At 44.3% G+C, this 13,740-nt stretch overlaps 2 protein-coding genes across 4 annotated transcripts; both read left to right on the top strand.

Moving 5' to 3' along the window:
• Positions 1-350: 350 nt before the first annotated feature.
• LOC100282747 (uncharacterized) lies at positions 351-2,653 on the top strand. Of its 2 annotated transcripts, none has more exons than XM_035967204.1 (10): positions 351-656; positions 757-831; positions 915-975; positions 1,102-1,179; positions 1,304-1,402; positions 1,495-1,603; positions 1,692-1,768; positions 1,908-2,015; positions 2,193-2,273; positions 2,361-2,653. In XM_035967204.1, the coding sequence occupies exons 1-10, from the start codon at positions 454-456 to the stop codon at positions 2,367-2,369; spliced, it is 900 nt and encodes a 299-aa protein (XP_035823097.1). In that variant the 5' UTR covers positions 351-453; the 3' UTR covers positions 2,370-2,653. The 2 variants fall into 2 exon arrangements, with proteins under 2 accessions (XP_035823097.1, NP_001149125.3); NM_001155653.3 differs by having other exon boundaries at positions 430-656; positions 1,093-1,179.
• Positions 2,654-4,682: 2,029 nt separating this feature from the next.
• LOC100281225 (uncharacterized) lies at positions 4,683-6,865 on the top strand. 2 transcript variants are annotated; one of them, XM_008676104.4, is made up of 10 exons: positions 4,683-4,886; positions 4,997-5,071; positions 5,232-5,300; positions 5,377-5,460; positions 5,547-5,648; positions 5,765-5,873; positions 5,963-6,039; positions 6,240-6,347; positions 6,424-6,504; positions 6,630-6,865. In XM_008676104.4, exons 3-10 carry the CDS (start codon positions 5,247-5,249, stop codon positions 6,633-6,635), a joined length of 621 nt encoding a protein of 206 aa, XP_008674326.1. In that variant the 5' UTR covers positions 4,683-4,886; positions 4,997-5,071; positions 5,232-5,246; the 3' UTR covers positions 6,636-6,865. The 2 variants fall into 2 exon arrangements, with proteins under 2 accessions (XP_008674326.1, NP_001147616.1); NM_001154144.2 differs by having other exon boundaries at positions 4,830-4,886; positions 5,240-5,300; positions 6,630-6,827.
• The last annotated feature ends 6,875 nt before the right edge of the window (positions 6,866-13,740 follow it).

The raw sequence follows: 13,740 nt of genomic DNA, 5'->3' as shown, positions 1-13,740 counted from the left end.
ATATAATCCAACTAAAATAAGTTAAGAGGCAAACAAATATCATATATTATTGGAGTGAATTATATAATTTAGATATGTAGATTATGATATCATTAGATGCTTATTTTACATTATTGTTTAGTTTTTTACCCACTAATAATTTGTGTAAACAAACCTCTAATATAATTACATAAATTAGATTATATAATATGTATAAAATAATAATAACTTTTATATTCGAACATCCCTAAATTGTTGTGGTGAACCTCCGGACGACCGGACCTAAAGCACAGCCAGGCAAAGAGACAAAAAAGCACCAGCACCGGATTCGCGTCCAAAGTGTGAGGCCGGCCGCCGGCCCAGCGAGAGCGAGCCAGCGAGGTGCCCAGGACCAGGACGGCTGGGGACCCTGTCATCCAATCAGTCCGTCACACGAACACGACACGATTCACACATTTCAATCACTCGCTTCCCATGAATTCGCTCGCTTTCCCTAGCTGCCCGTCAGCATTGACGCCCGCCTCCACCACCGCCCCCGCGTCCTCTCCCTTTCCCTCGCCGCGTATAAAGATTCGCTGCCCGCGACAAGAAGATGCAGCTCATTACCACCTCCGCCTCCGCGATCGAAGCTCCTCACAAACCGTTATCGTCGCCATGGCAGCCGCCGCGCCTGCAAGGTGAGAACTGAGAACTGAGCAGAACCAAGCGCTGAATTTCTGCGAAGGAGATTCTTTTCTGAGCTTTTTAATGGAACAATTCTTCCTCCTTCTCGTCCAGCTCCGTGAAGGAAGTGCTGCCATCTCCCCTGACCTCCGCCTCCGAGCCCCCTCCCCTCTTCGATGGCACCACCAGGTAGGTTTTCGACCCATTAATTATAAATCTTCAATTGTGCAGACCAGGAACTAGAAGTTAACCCTTTTTTGAGTCTCGTGAAGGCTGTACGTTGCCTATCATTGCCCGTACGCGCAGCGCGCTTGGATTGCCAGGAACTACAAGGTGCCATCACCAGTTCACCACCACCACTGTTCTTCGATTTTCAGAAGCGGTTCTCTTTTGTGGTGTCTTTCTTAAAAGGAAAACTGAAACCTTTTCTGCTCCCGGTCGTTTGTCCAGGGTTTGCAGGACAAGATTAAGATAGTCGCCATCGATCTTGCTGACAGGCCAACATGGTACAAGGAGAAGGTTTATCCAGAAAACAAGGTATGTTTGGTTAATCTGCTACCCCCTTACGACCTTTTATGTTCAATTTTTCCAAGGTTCATGGAAACTTTGTTTTACATTCTCTTTTAATGTAGGATTAACCCTTGTTTTTCTTTTCGGGCAGGTGCCTTCTCTGGAGCACAACAACCAGGTGAAAGGTGAGAGTTTGGATCTGGTCAAGTACATTGACAGCAACTTTGAAGGCCCATCGTTGCTCCCAGAGGTAAGAATACATCAGATCGCCATCAATGTAGCACTTGCAAAAATAAGTGCTTTTTCAGGCTTGTTAACCTCTGGACTCTTGATTCTTCACAGGATCCTTCAAAAAAGCAGTTCGCTGAGGAGCTGCTTGCATATACTGATGCATTTAACAAAGCATTATACTTTTGTATAGTCTCCAAGGAAGATGTGTCTGAGGAAGCTGGTAAAATAACTAATTCACATGTTTGATTTGTTTAAAAAGGCTTTTTCTTATATGATGCTATTTGTCTCATGCCATGTCTGTACATCAGTCGCTGCTTTGGATAAAATAGAAGACGCCCTCGGGAAATTCAACGAGGGTCCATTCTCCCTTGGTCAGTTCAGTCTGGTATGTCACTGGACACTAGGAATCCTCCTCTCTGCAGCATGGTTCAAAATAAAATCTCTATTAGAAAGAGTTCATATTATGAATGTGGGCTTCGGTTGTCATGTGGCTTTGTCGTCCGTGATGTGTAATTTCACTACAGGTGGACATTGCGTATGTACCATTCATCGAGAGGTTTCAGATATTCTATTCCAACATAAAGAACTATGATATTACAAAGGGCAGACCCAACCTTCAGAAGTTCATTGAGGTAATTCAGACTGATGGACATTAATAGGCTAGAGCTTTATGTTTGTAGTACATTCACTCACATTGTTTGAAATGACCCTTTTATCCTAATGACCAGGCTGAATGGCCCAATGCAAACAGTTTTCTTGATAATGCTTTATCGAGGAGAAATTTTAACTCGTGGATTGGTATATTTTAGGAAGTGGACAAGATTGATGCATACACACAGACTAAACAGGACCCACAGTTTTTACTTGAGCAGACAAAGAAGCGGCTTGGGGTATTGATATTTCTTAGTTTTTTCTGTCTTGATTAATCTATTTGTTCAGCTAATTTCAAAACATTTGACCATCATTTTAACCTCCAGATTGCTTAAAGCTTGCGGCCGAGGATGACTCTCGACAGAAATACCAGCATAGTAGATCGACACTTGTTTAGTCATTTGTGTGCTTGAATAATGAATACTACATATATGGTTTTCAATAAGACATGGTCCTCTATACTGGGTTGTACTTCTGAAAACAAACTAGTTGTCCTGATATTATAGCTTTCGTGGTGTGTTTACGTCACTGTATATGAAAGGGTGGGGAGAGAGAATGATATGCCATGTATTCTGTCAAATGTTTTTTTATAATGTCAAGAGCTCTGACTTTTAATTAAGAAGAAAAAGGATTATATATAAGGGCCAACCAAACACATGATGCTGCCAAACAATATATTCGAATGGCTAACCCACCTATGCAATACGGCAAAGCATTATCATGAATCATGGTTGCTACTAAAAAAAGGAAAAAAAAAACTCGTTGGGGAGGGAATAATCGCCCTCTCGGTTTACATAGTAGAAAGACCTGAACCACTGTTTCCACCGAGAAAACCCTCGAACCCTGGCCCCCCTTCGCATCACGGGTCGAATCTCTCGCATCACGGCCCAGCGTGGATTGTACACCGGAGCGGGTGGGACGCAGCGAGGGAATTATTTTTTGTGCGAAACCGAGAGTCGAAACCTCGATCAGGTGAAAGGGCACCACCGCCTTCACCACTAGGCTATGTTCGCTTCGGATTAAGGCCGACTATTTGGACTGCTGCAGCTGTAATCTATGAGACAAAAATATTGTAGTAGTAGAAGCCGGTACGAATTAAAGCCAAGCGAAGGTTGCTAATCATGGTTGCAAAGCAATGAACAACTTTGACTTTCCATGTCAGATTCAAGACGTCCCAGCCTAACAATGTCAGGCAAACGACAAAGCATCTAGATAGCTAGGGAGTAAATGGCCTATAAAAATTGTTCTACAAAACTCAAACTTATCACTAAAGCCAAGTTGATGGATGTGGAAGAATGTACTTGCACAATCAAACTTATCGTGAGATAAAACTCATTTATAAAATCTACACAAGGCTAAAAAGGCAAATATGGTACAACAAGTAGATGTAGTCTCAAGAATAGGTATAGGGTGCAAATCAAATGGGCCAGGAGATAACATAAGATATATCTATAAGGTTTGGTTGTTTGGCATCAATTTACGTCCTCGAGTCCAAACTAAATGATTCGCATGTTGATTGGCATAACATATTAAGGCCACAATAAGGACACCACAAGAATCACTCTAGAGAGACACTTCAATAAGGCACAATTTTACTATAGTTTCTCTCTACGTTCCTCCCATGAGGAATGAGCACAAGAGCCTCTCACAATAATGACCAGAGCCAACAATAATCTTTGATAGCTTGCCAATGATCCCACGAAGTCTAGGTCATCTAGGTGATAACAATTACTAGGAGTAGTATGAGTGTAACTAGCCCAATTCACTCAACTAATGTCACAAGTTGTAACAAGAATATGCAATGCGCTAGGAGCTTTGTGATCTAACTTAAATGATGAACTATAAGTTGCAAGTGAGTGGAGTGAGTTTATATTGCCTCAAGAGGTGTTCATAAGTATATGAAGTCGAGAGGTACTAGCCAAGGCTGACAAGGGATCAATTTATAATCCTTTATGATCATCGGTTGCGCCAAACATTCCGTTCGCTTAAATGTGGCGGGCAACTTCCATTTGGAAACAAATGTAAGAGAACTTGTGGTCAAATCCGACCCTAAACCCTAAATTGAAGGTCGAGAAGACTCAAGAATCAAGATGACCAGGAACATAAGACAAGACGACAAGGAAAGACCGAAAGAATAATGGAATCCTAGGAAAATAGAGGTTCAATTATGCAAGTATTAAGATACTAACAAAATGATTGAGGTTCTGCTAAGGATCAGCAGCCAGAATTTCTTAGTAATTATCTGGTCAATTTTCTCCATTGTTTTTTTATTAAATGTGATATGCACATATGAGAAGAACAGTGTATCGGTATTACAACATTGGCTAGTACTTGTGGATAAAAAAAATGTAACTATGACAATGACAAGTAGCAATCTAATCGTTCTGCATTCATCCACATATAGAGGTTCATGCAATCATCTTCAGCTGGGCCTTACTCAAGCTTTCTAAAGTAGGGAAGCCCTCAAATCCTCTCCTTACTGCGGTCAGTCAGGATGCAACCGTAACAACGAAGAACTGCTGGAAAATCAATAGTCTCCTATTGAAGAACTGTTAGATGTTTGAATAATAACCTCCAACTTCCAACGAATGTATTGCTCATTGTGACCCGGCGCATGGAAGACGCGGCTTCAGCCATTACCACTCACTCAGTGTTTTGGCTACTCGTCACTGCTGACGCTCGAGCTGAACTAATTTTCCTTCGGCTTCCCTGTCATCTCTGACTGGCCTTGCTTGCTGCTGCCATCTTGCATGCTCTTGTTTATTAACAGCGCCATAATTTTACTTGCGAAAGGCATAATTTTTCCTGTTCGTATCACCGCTGGAGGCAGTTGTAGTATCACCGGCTGACAGGTTCTTGACAGTTTTTTTTCTTTTGTTTTTTACTTCTTACGATGATCATACGATATAGTTGGACATGAAACAGAGTACCATATCATCGCTATCTTTCCTTCCGTGTGTAGGTTTGATATGGAAGCCCTTCCTCCTACCTTGACATCTGCTTCTGAGCAGCCACCTCTCTATGATGGCACAACCAGGTCGAACGTTTGCCTTGCTCTCTCAAGTTGGGTTTGGATATGACCAAATATTTTAGACCACAAGCTGGACATGCAATTAAGCAGCGTTTAACGTTCTTGCTATTGCTCATATCACTTTAATTCGTCTCTCACTGCTGCCATTTTTCGTATCTGAAACTAGAGCTGCAGATTGTATATGTCCTACGTTTGCCCGTATGCGCAACGGGCATGGATCACGAGGAATTACAAGGTATTCAACTCAACCTAGCTTGAATCTCCCTCTGTACATGCCTTCAAAATTTTCACTGTTGCTTTGGGGGAACCAGGGTTTGCAGGAGAAGATCAAGCTAGTCCCTATGAACATGGCAGATAAGCCTGGATGGTATAAGGAGGTTTACCCCAACAATCAGGTGTGGCTGGCTAGTTTTGCACGGTAAAAAAGAAGCTCGAGATCATGTCCTACCACTTGATGAGTTTTTGCGATCCTTCCGGACAGGTGCCTTCGTTGGAGCACAACAAGAGGGTCATAGGAGAGAGCTTGGATCTGATAAAGTACATCGATAGCAACTTCGACGGACCCAAACTTACCATCACCGACGTGAGTTCATCATATGTTCATAGCTGTACCTGTACTCCACCCGTCCACCGCATGCATGATAGCAGTAGCAATGTAGCATGGCCTTCTTAGGTTGCTGATCTAGTTGGTCGTCTCAGGATCCTGAAAGGCAAAGGTTCGCAGAAGAGCTGCTGGGGTATTCAGACGCTTTCAACCGGGCGTTTCTCGACGCGCTTAGATCTGAGGGGGCCATGACCACTGAAGCTGGCAAGAACTGAAAAAAATGCATTTGGTTTTATTGATTTATGATTGTGCAGATGCTGGTTCTTGATCCAAGAAACTTTCTTGATCGGCAGTTGCTGCTCTGGACAAAATCGACAGCGCCCTGTTAAAATTCGATGATGGCCCTTTCTTCCTTGGCCAACTTAATCTGGTAATTTTGCAGAAATGTTTTAATGCCTTATCCTAATTATTCTCTCCGTTTTCCTAAAAAAAAGTAAAGTGTTTAGGACGATCTAATTAGTTTACTTTGAACTAATTAGCTTGTCATAAACGTTGTACCTGAACTCTTAACTAAGGGGAGAGGCACTAGTGATTCACAAGTACTAGTGATGGTGTTTGATCTTGGCATAGGTGGACATTGCATACGCACCATTCATCGAAGGTTTTCAGATATTTTTTGCTGGCATGAAGAATTGTGACATCACCCAAGGGAGAGTTCACATACAGAAATTCATCGAGGTATAGTTTTCACTGCATGTTCATGTCATTAATCTAATGATTTTTATATCATGACGCCATGAAAAATGTATGATAGGAAATGAACAAGATTGACGCGTGCACGCAGACCAAGCAGGACCCTCAAGTGCTGCTTGCTCTCACAAAGAAGAAGTTTGGGGTATGAAACTAACCTTTTACACGGCCATCTTGATCTGAGATACCACTTGCCTAACCACTGGCAAATCCTGCCATGTATTAAATCCTTGTTATTTCGCTGAAAGAGTAATGGTGTCTTGGCTACAGATTTAAGGATGCATGAAGCACCTGATCTGAGCTCCACAAATGGATCTTCGTACGAATAAAATGAAGGAGAGTCCGTTTTGAATTGGGAATAATCAGGACGAGTTGAACAGCTTGACAGTTGAATGCTGTCAGTGTTCTCGAGCATGATAAACTGTAAAGACTTCGCTATTTTATTTAGGTTTAATAATGACTATTAAACCTGGCGAGTAAAGCTTCAGCTCCAATTGTCCATGTCAGTGCTTGTTGACGCTTTTTCGGAGCGTCAAATACTCAAGAAGAACCGGCGGCGGTGCTCTCTGGTCAGGCGCGGACGGTCCGCGGCACAGGGCCGGACGGTCCGCGACCTGGCGCGAGGCGGCGGTGCTCTCTGGTCAGGCGCGGACGGTCCGCGGCCTGGGGCCAGACGGTCCGCGACCTGATGCAGGAGCTTGGGTCCTCTGCCTGACGGCCGGACGGTCCGCGCGTGCACAGGGGCGGCGGAAGATCGCCGACGGCGCCTGGATCTCGCTCCCGGGAGGGACCCCGTCGGGGAGGAGAGATCCTAGGAGTTGTCTAGGCTCGGGCAGGCCGACCTAGACTCCTCTAATCGACGTAGAGTCGAGGAGAGGCGGAGAATTTGGGGATTGAGAGGCTAAACCTAAACTAGACTAGAACTATTCCTAGGATAAAATGCGAATAGAAGTTGTATTGATTCGATTGATGATTACAAATCGGCCGTAGACCTCTCTATTTATAGAGGAGGGGGGCTGGACCCTTTACACAACTGATTCCGAGCTAATTCCGCGAATATAGCTAACAACCGTAGCACAAAACTCGGAACCCTAATCTGTTCTGCGCACGCGCGGACCGTCCGGCCCACAGGCGCGGACTGTCCGGACCGCAGACTGTCCGGCCTCAGGGCCGGACCGTCCGCCAGCTCTTTTTTGGTTCAAACATATGCCCCCCTGCCTTTTGGTGGAGCTGGGCGAACCAAAAGCAACTAACTCGATGTGATCACATCGGTTCTCTTAGGCATCTTGCCACATACTAGGATGGTACTGTTTGAGGAAACGCCCATTCAAAGCCTTTGGTAAATCCTTGCCTTGTAATGTTTGTAGTAAATAGGCGTTACCAGACATTACCTGTTTTACTTTATAAGGACCCTCCCAGCTTGGCGACCATTTTCTAAACTTCCGGTCTTTATTTCTTAGAGGCAAGATGGTCTTCCACACCAGATTCCCTACTTGAAATGACTTTGCTTTGACCTTCTTATTGTAGGCCCTGGCTACCATAATCTTGTCCTTTTCTATTGCTCCCAAAGCTATCACCCTCTTGTCGGTCACTTCATCAATATTATCCATCATTGAATTATAATAATCAGTGACAGTTAGATCATTTTGTCTGGCGAACCTGACAGCATTCAAACTTATTTCCACAGGCAATACTGCTTCCTGCCCATAGACAAGCTCAAAAGGAGATACTTTAGTAGCACTATGTTTAGATATTCTATGAGCCCATAAAGCTTCGGACAAAATCTTATGCCAATGTTTAGGATTATCAGATATCTTCTTTTTTATCAAACTAATCAATGTCCTATTACTAGACTCAGCCTGTCCATTGGCCTGAGCATAATATGGAGATGAATTAAGCAGCTTAATTCTGTATAATTCAGCAAATTTGCGTACCTCCTTTGACATAAAAGAAGTCCCTTGATCTGTAGTCAAGGTCTGGGGAATGCCGAATCTATGAATAATATGCTCAGTTATGAACTCAATTACCTCCTTGTGTGTCATGTTTTTCAGAGCAACGACTTTAGTCCATTTGGTAAAGTAGTCAGTGGCAACTAACACGAACTGATGTCCCTTTGATGATGAAGGATGAATTTCTCCAATAAAGTCTAATCCCCATCCTCTGAAAGGCCAAGGCTTGATGATAGGATGTAATTCGGCTGCAGGGACCAACTGTAGGTCACCGAATTTTTGACACACTTGGCAACCCTTGTAGTACTTGAAACAATCAGCTATCATGTTAGGCCAATAAAAACCAGACCTTCGCAACAACCATTTCATCTTTGGAGCCGATTGATGGGTACCACAAATTCCTTCATGCACTTCGGCCATGGCTAATATAGCATCATCTGGGCCCAAGCACTTAAGCAGGACGTCGTTGACTGTTCGGCGGTAGAGTTCATCACTCATCAAAACATACTTGAAAGTTGTACGCCGAATATTCTTATCTGTCCTGACATTGGGATTTCGTAAATAATTTGTTATGGGCGTTCTCCAATCACTTGCATCGGCTTCATTATCAGCCGAATCGACTAGGAGAACTTTCCTGGCAACCTCGGACGGTCCGGCGCCTTCACGCGGACGGTCCGCGGCCTGTTGATTTGGCCCTGCACTGGTTATCAGATTTTCAGTGTTGTGAAATCTCCCTCGCTTTATCCGATAACCTGATGCATCTTGTGCCAAATTGTTGGCTCTATGATTCTCAACTCTAGAGATATGCCGAATACTGAATTCGTCAAAAGAATGGATTATGCTCCAATATTTTTCAAGGTAACTATTTAAAGTACCATCAAAACACTGATATTCTTCTAACACCTGTTGGACGACCAGCTGAGAATCACCAAATGCCTTCACATGTTTTACTCCCATACAATTTAAGAGTTCCAAACCGAATAAGAGGGCCTCATATTCGGCTTGATTATTAGTGCAATAAGTTTTCAATCGGCTAGAGAAGTCAAAGGAGACATTACTTGGTGAAACAAGCACAATGCCAATTCCTTGCCCTTCATTGCAAACCGATCCATCAAAATATAAAGTCCAAGGAGTAATAGTGAGGTATGACAGGTCTAGTTCATGAATATCATTAACCCGATGTTCTACAATGAAATCCGCTATGACTTGACCTTTCATAGATTTCAATGGTTCATAGGCCAAGTCATATTCTATGAGTGCATAAGCCCACTTACCGATTCTACCACTCATAATTGGGTTATGCAACATGTATTTGATCACATCGGCTTGACCAGAAACAGTGCAATGACTAGACAGTAAATAACATCTACATTTGGTGCATGCAAAAAACAAGCATAAGCATAACTTTTCAATAAAAGTGTACCTTGTTTCAGCATCCACCAACCTTCGGCTTAGATATGTCACCACATGCTCCTTCCCCTCAGTTTCTTGTGTCAGAACAGCCCCAATGACCTTATCCTCAGCTGCAATGTATAATCGGAATGGTGCTCCTGCTCGTGGTGCTCTTAATACGGGAGCCGAAGATAAGTATTTTTTTGATGAGATCAAATGCTTCTTGCTGTTCTGCCCCCCAAGCGAATTCGGCATCATTCTTAAGCCGAAGAATAGAGGTGAACGCATCAATCTTCCCGGCTAGGTTAGAAATAAACCTCCGTAAATAATTTACCTTGCCGAGAAACCTCTGTACCTCGACTTTACAGGTCGGAGGTCCCACATTCCGAATAGACTTGATTCGGTCAGGATCTATCTCTATACCATGTTCATGTATGACAAATCCTAAAAACTTACCAGCCGACACTCCAAAAGCACATTTACGCGGGTTCATTTTCAAACCATACTGACGCATTTTATCAAAGGCTTTGCGCAAATCAACTATATGAGAACTAAACTCAGCCGATTTGACTACAATATCATCAATGTAAACTTCCACAGTGTTTCCTAACAATTCATGGAAGATCAAATTCATAGCCCTCTGATAAGTTGCACCAGCATTTTTCAGACCAAATGTCATGACAACCCACTCAAATAAACCAATGAAGCCTGGACATATAAAGGCCGTTTTAGACGCATCTTCTTCGGCCATGAAAATCTGATTATATCCGGCATTACCATCAAGGAAGCTAATAATTCTATTTTCTGATGCATTATTGATTAATGTGTCGGCTATGGGCATGGGATATTCGTCTTTTGGAGTTGCTCTATTTAAATTGCGAAAATCAATGCATACTCTAAGTTTACCTGACTCCTTCTTCTCCACCGGCACAATATTGGAGACCCACTCTGCGTATCTGCAAGGTCTGATAAAATCAGCTTCTAGCAGCCGGTGGATTTCGTCCTTGATGCGTGGGAGAAGATCTGGACGAAATGTTCTAGCTCTTTGCTTGAAAGGTCTGAAACCAGATTTAATAGGCAGCCGATGCTCTACGATCTCTCGGCTTAATCCAGGCATTTCAGTATAATTCCAAGCAAAGCAATCTGAATATTCCTTCAATAGACCGATCATCTCATCTCTAGGATCGGTCTCCAGGGTCTTGTTTACAAAAGTCGGCCTTGGAGTTTTACCATCTCCTATGTCAATCTCCTCCAAAGGATCGGCCGATGTAAACCCCTGTCCTAGTTTATCAAGATCTCTGAATTCCTCTATTATGTTTCCCACAGAGGAATTAGAAGATCTTTGTGTGACGGCGGACTCTCCGGTCTCGGGGACCGGATCATCCGTAATACTATCCTTTTGCTGTGACGTATGTTCGGTCTTAAAGTTCGAACCCTTTTGTGAAAGACCAGACCATCCGGCCTTGGAAGCCGAACTGTCCGTGGCTAGAGACTCATGAGTTTTGTGTGTATTCATCATTTAAACTTTATTTAGGATTTAGCCGATTCTCCATCGGCTCTAGCATTACAGGAATGAAACCTTTCTTATCTATACTTATGAATTGATAATCAGAAAAATCTACTCCTGTGAGACATGTAGCAGTCTCATAAGTCCAGAGTACAGGGGCATCGGCCACAGCGATGCAGGCCGATACATCAGCATGTACTTGTTCTATGTCATCGCCTACCCATTGTATTAGCATTTGATGTAATGTAGAAGGTATACATTGATTGGCGTGAATCCAATCTCTGCCTAGAATTAAACTGTAATTTCCTTCTACATCAGCGACGAAGAATGCAGCAGCAAGGGTCTTAGTCCCGATGGTTAATTCAACGGACGTGACTCTCCTGGCTTTGATCGAACTATCAGTTCCAACACCGCTGAGGGTCATGTTGGTCTTGACAAGTTCGTCATCTTGTTTACCTGATTTTCTGTATAATGAATAAGGCATTAGATTTACAGCCGCCCCTCCGTCTACCAACATCTTAGCAATCGGTATCCCATCAATGTGACCGCGCACGAAGAGCGGCTTTAAATGATTTACCGATTCCTTTGGTTTAGTAAAGGCGGCTTCTTTAGGACCAAAATCAAACTGGGCAACAACAGGTTCATCGTCGTCGATGATAGTACAATCAACAGAAAATGTAATAATATTTACATCCATACCTGGGCGTTCTGGAGAAGCCTCGTAGTCGACCAGATCTTCTCCCAGCAGGTCGTCCTCTTCCATTGATGTTGTCGTGTCGTTGGAGGCTTCCTGGTGAACGGCGGACGGTCCGCGTGCGGGGGCCGGACAGTCCGCGTGCGGGGGCCGGACGGTTCGTGCTTGGTGCAGGTTGTCTAGAGACTTCCTGGTGAACGGCGGACGGTCCGCGCGCAGGGGCCGGACGGTCCGCGCCTGGTGCAGATTGACTTTCTATTTCTGTGGCCGTTTGTTTTTTCTCAACGGCCTTCGGTCTCCATTTCTTTTGTGGTGGCGGGTATAGTGGATGTGTGTCATTAAATGTCTTTTCCGCCTCCTTCTCCTGGCTCTCCTTTGCTCTTAGGCGCTGTAATTTTCTCTTTTGGGATCGTGTCAATCCCGCTGGGCACCATCGAGGCATGGAGTATTTTGGATCGGCTGTTTTGATGGTAGCCGTATCCTTTTCTGTTGTGTTGGTCGATTCGCCGAAAATCATCGGCCCTTTATTGTCTCCCTGTATGACAACATCTGCAGTGCCTATTTTGATGATGTCCTTTTTTGTTGTTCTTTGAGTTGCTACAGGCATATGCCCCCCTGCCGGATTGGTCGGCCTAGGAGGCCGAGTAGTCCGGCAATCTTGTTGGGCCTGTGCCTGGTGACCGGATTCAGCAGCGCTCAATCGGTCTTGCACTGGCGGCGCCAACCTATCAAAAACGGATGTTTGGTGTGCCCCCCAGGCGGGGTACTGTGGCATTCCAAATGGATATGGTGGCATACCCCACATTTGATTTGGGACATATGGTGGAGGTAAGTATGTGTATGGATATGGCATAGATGGATAAGGAGGTGGAGGGGTCCATGTTGGCATGTTAGGTCTCAATTGTACAATAGGACCTTTCATTTCTTCTGATTGGTGAGGTGGTCCAATCGGCCTGACCTGATGTTGCTCATGAATGGGTGAGCGGGGTCGCTTCGGTGGCCGGTCACTGGGGCCGGCCTTCTTTTTCACATATTTAGACAACAATTGATCGAAAGTCGGGCCAGGCTTGATCAGCCGACCAGCTGCTTTAAATGTATTTGTTTTCCACGTACCTATCTCTGGTCGTCGTGGTTTGAAGGTACGTGGTTGCTGCGAGTCCTGAGCATGGCCAGACCGTCCACCAGAGTCCTCCGGACCGTCCGGAGAAGTGTCGGACCGTCCGCGTCGAGACGGCGGACTGTCCGTGATGCACAGCACAGGTTCCCGCAACTGTCTCCCTGTCTGCGCTTGCCCCCCAGTGCTAGAGGCTGTGATGGTCACCTTCAGGGTCTCCCCTCCATCGGGAGTCTTTTCGGCCACCACTTTCCTGCAAGAAACTTTACAATCCCCATCGACCTTTTTAGCATTGCCGATGATTGTTTCCTTGCCTTTGCCTTTATCGACTGTATTTGGCCGAACCAGGACTTCTTGCCCTCGAAGTCAATCATGTTCATCGGAAAGGGCTCTGTATCCACCTGCATTTCCTGAAATTTCAATCGTCCTTCGTTAATGGCCGATTGAATCTGTCGCCGAAATACATTACAATCATTAGTGGCATGAGAAAATGAGTTATGCCACTTGCAGTACGCACGACGTTTTAGCTCGTCGGCGGATGGAACAGTGTGATTTATTTTAATATTGTCATTTTTAAGTAACTCATCAAATATTTTATCACATTTACCAACATTAAATGTAAACTTTACCTCCTCTTGCCGTTTCTTTTGAACCGGCTGTAAGGAAGCACAAGCCGAAGATTTGGCCTGCTTTGGCCAAACCATTTCAGCAGCGTACACTTCTGC

The sequence above is a fragment of the Zea mays genome, chromosome 1 (assembly GCF_902167145.1).
Source record: "Zea mays cultivar B73 chromosome 1, Zm-B73-REFERENCE-NAM-5.0, whole genome shotgun sequence".
Classification (NCBI taxonomy): Eukaryota; Viridiplantae; Streptophyta; class Magnoliopsida; order Poales; family Poaceae; genus Zea; species Zea mays.
The sequence above is the reverse complement of the archived record's forward strand: the minus strand, read 5'-3'. Positions and strand labels throughout refer to the sequence as shown.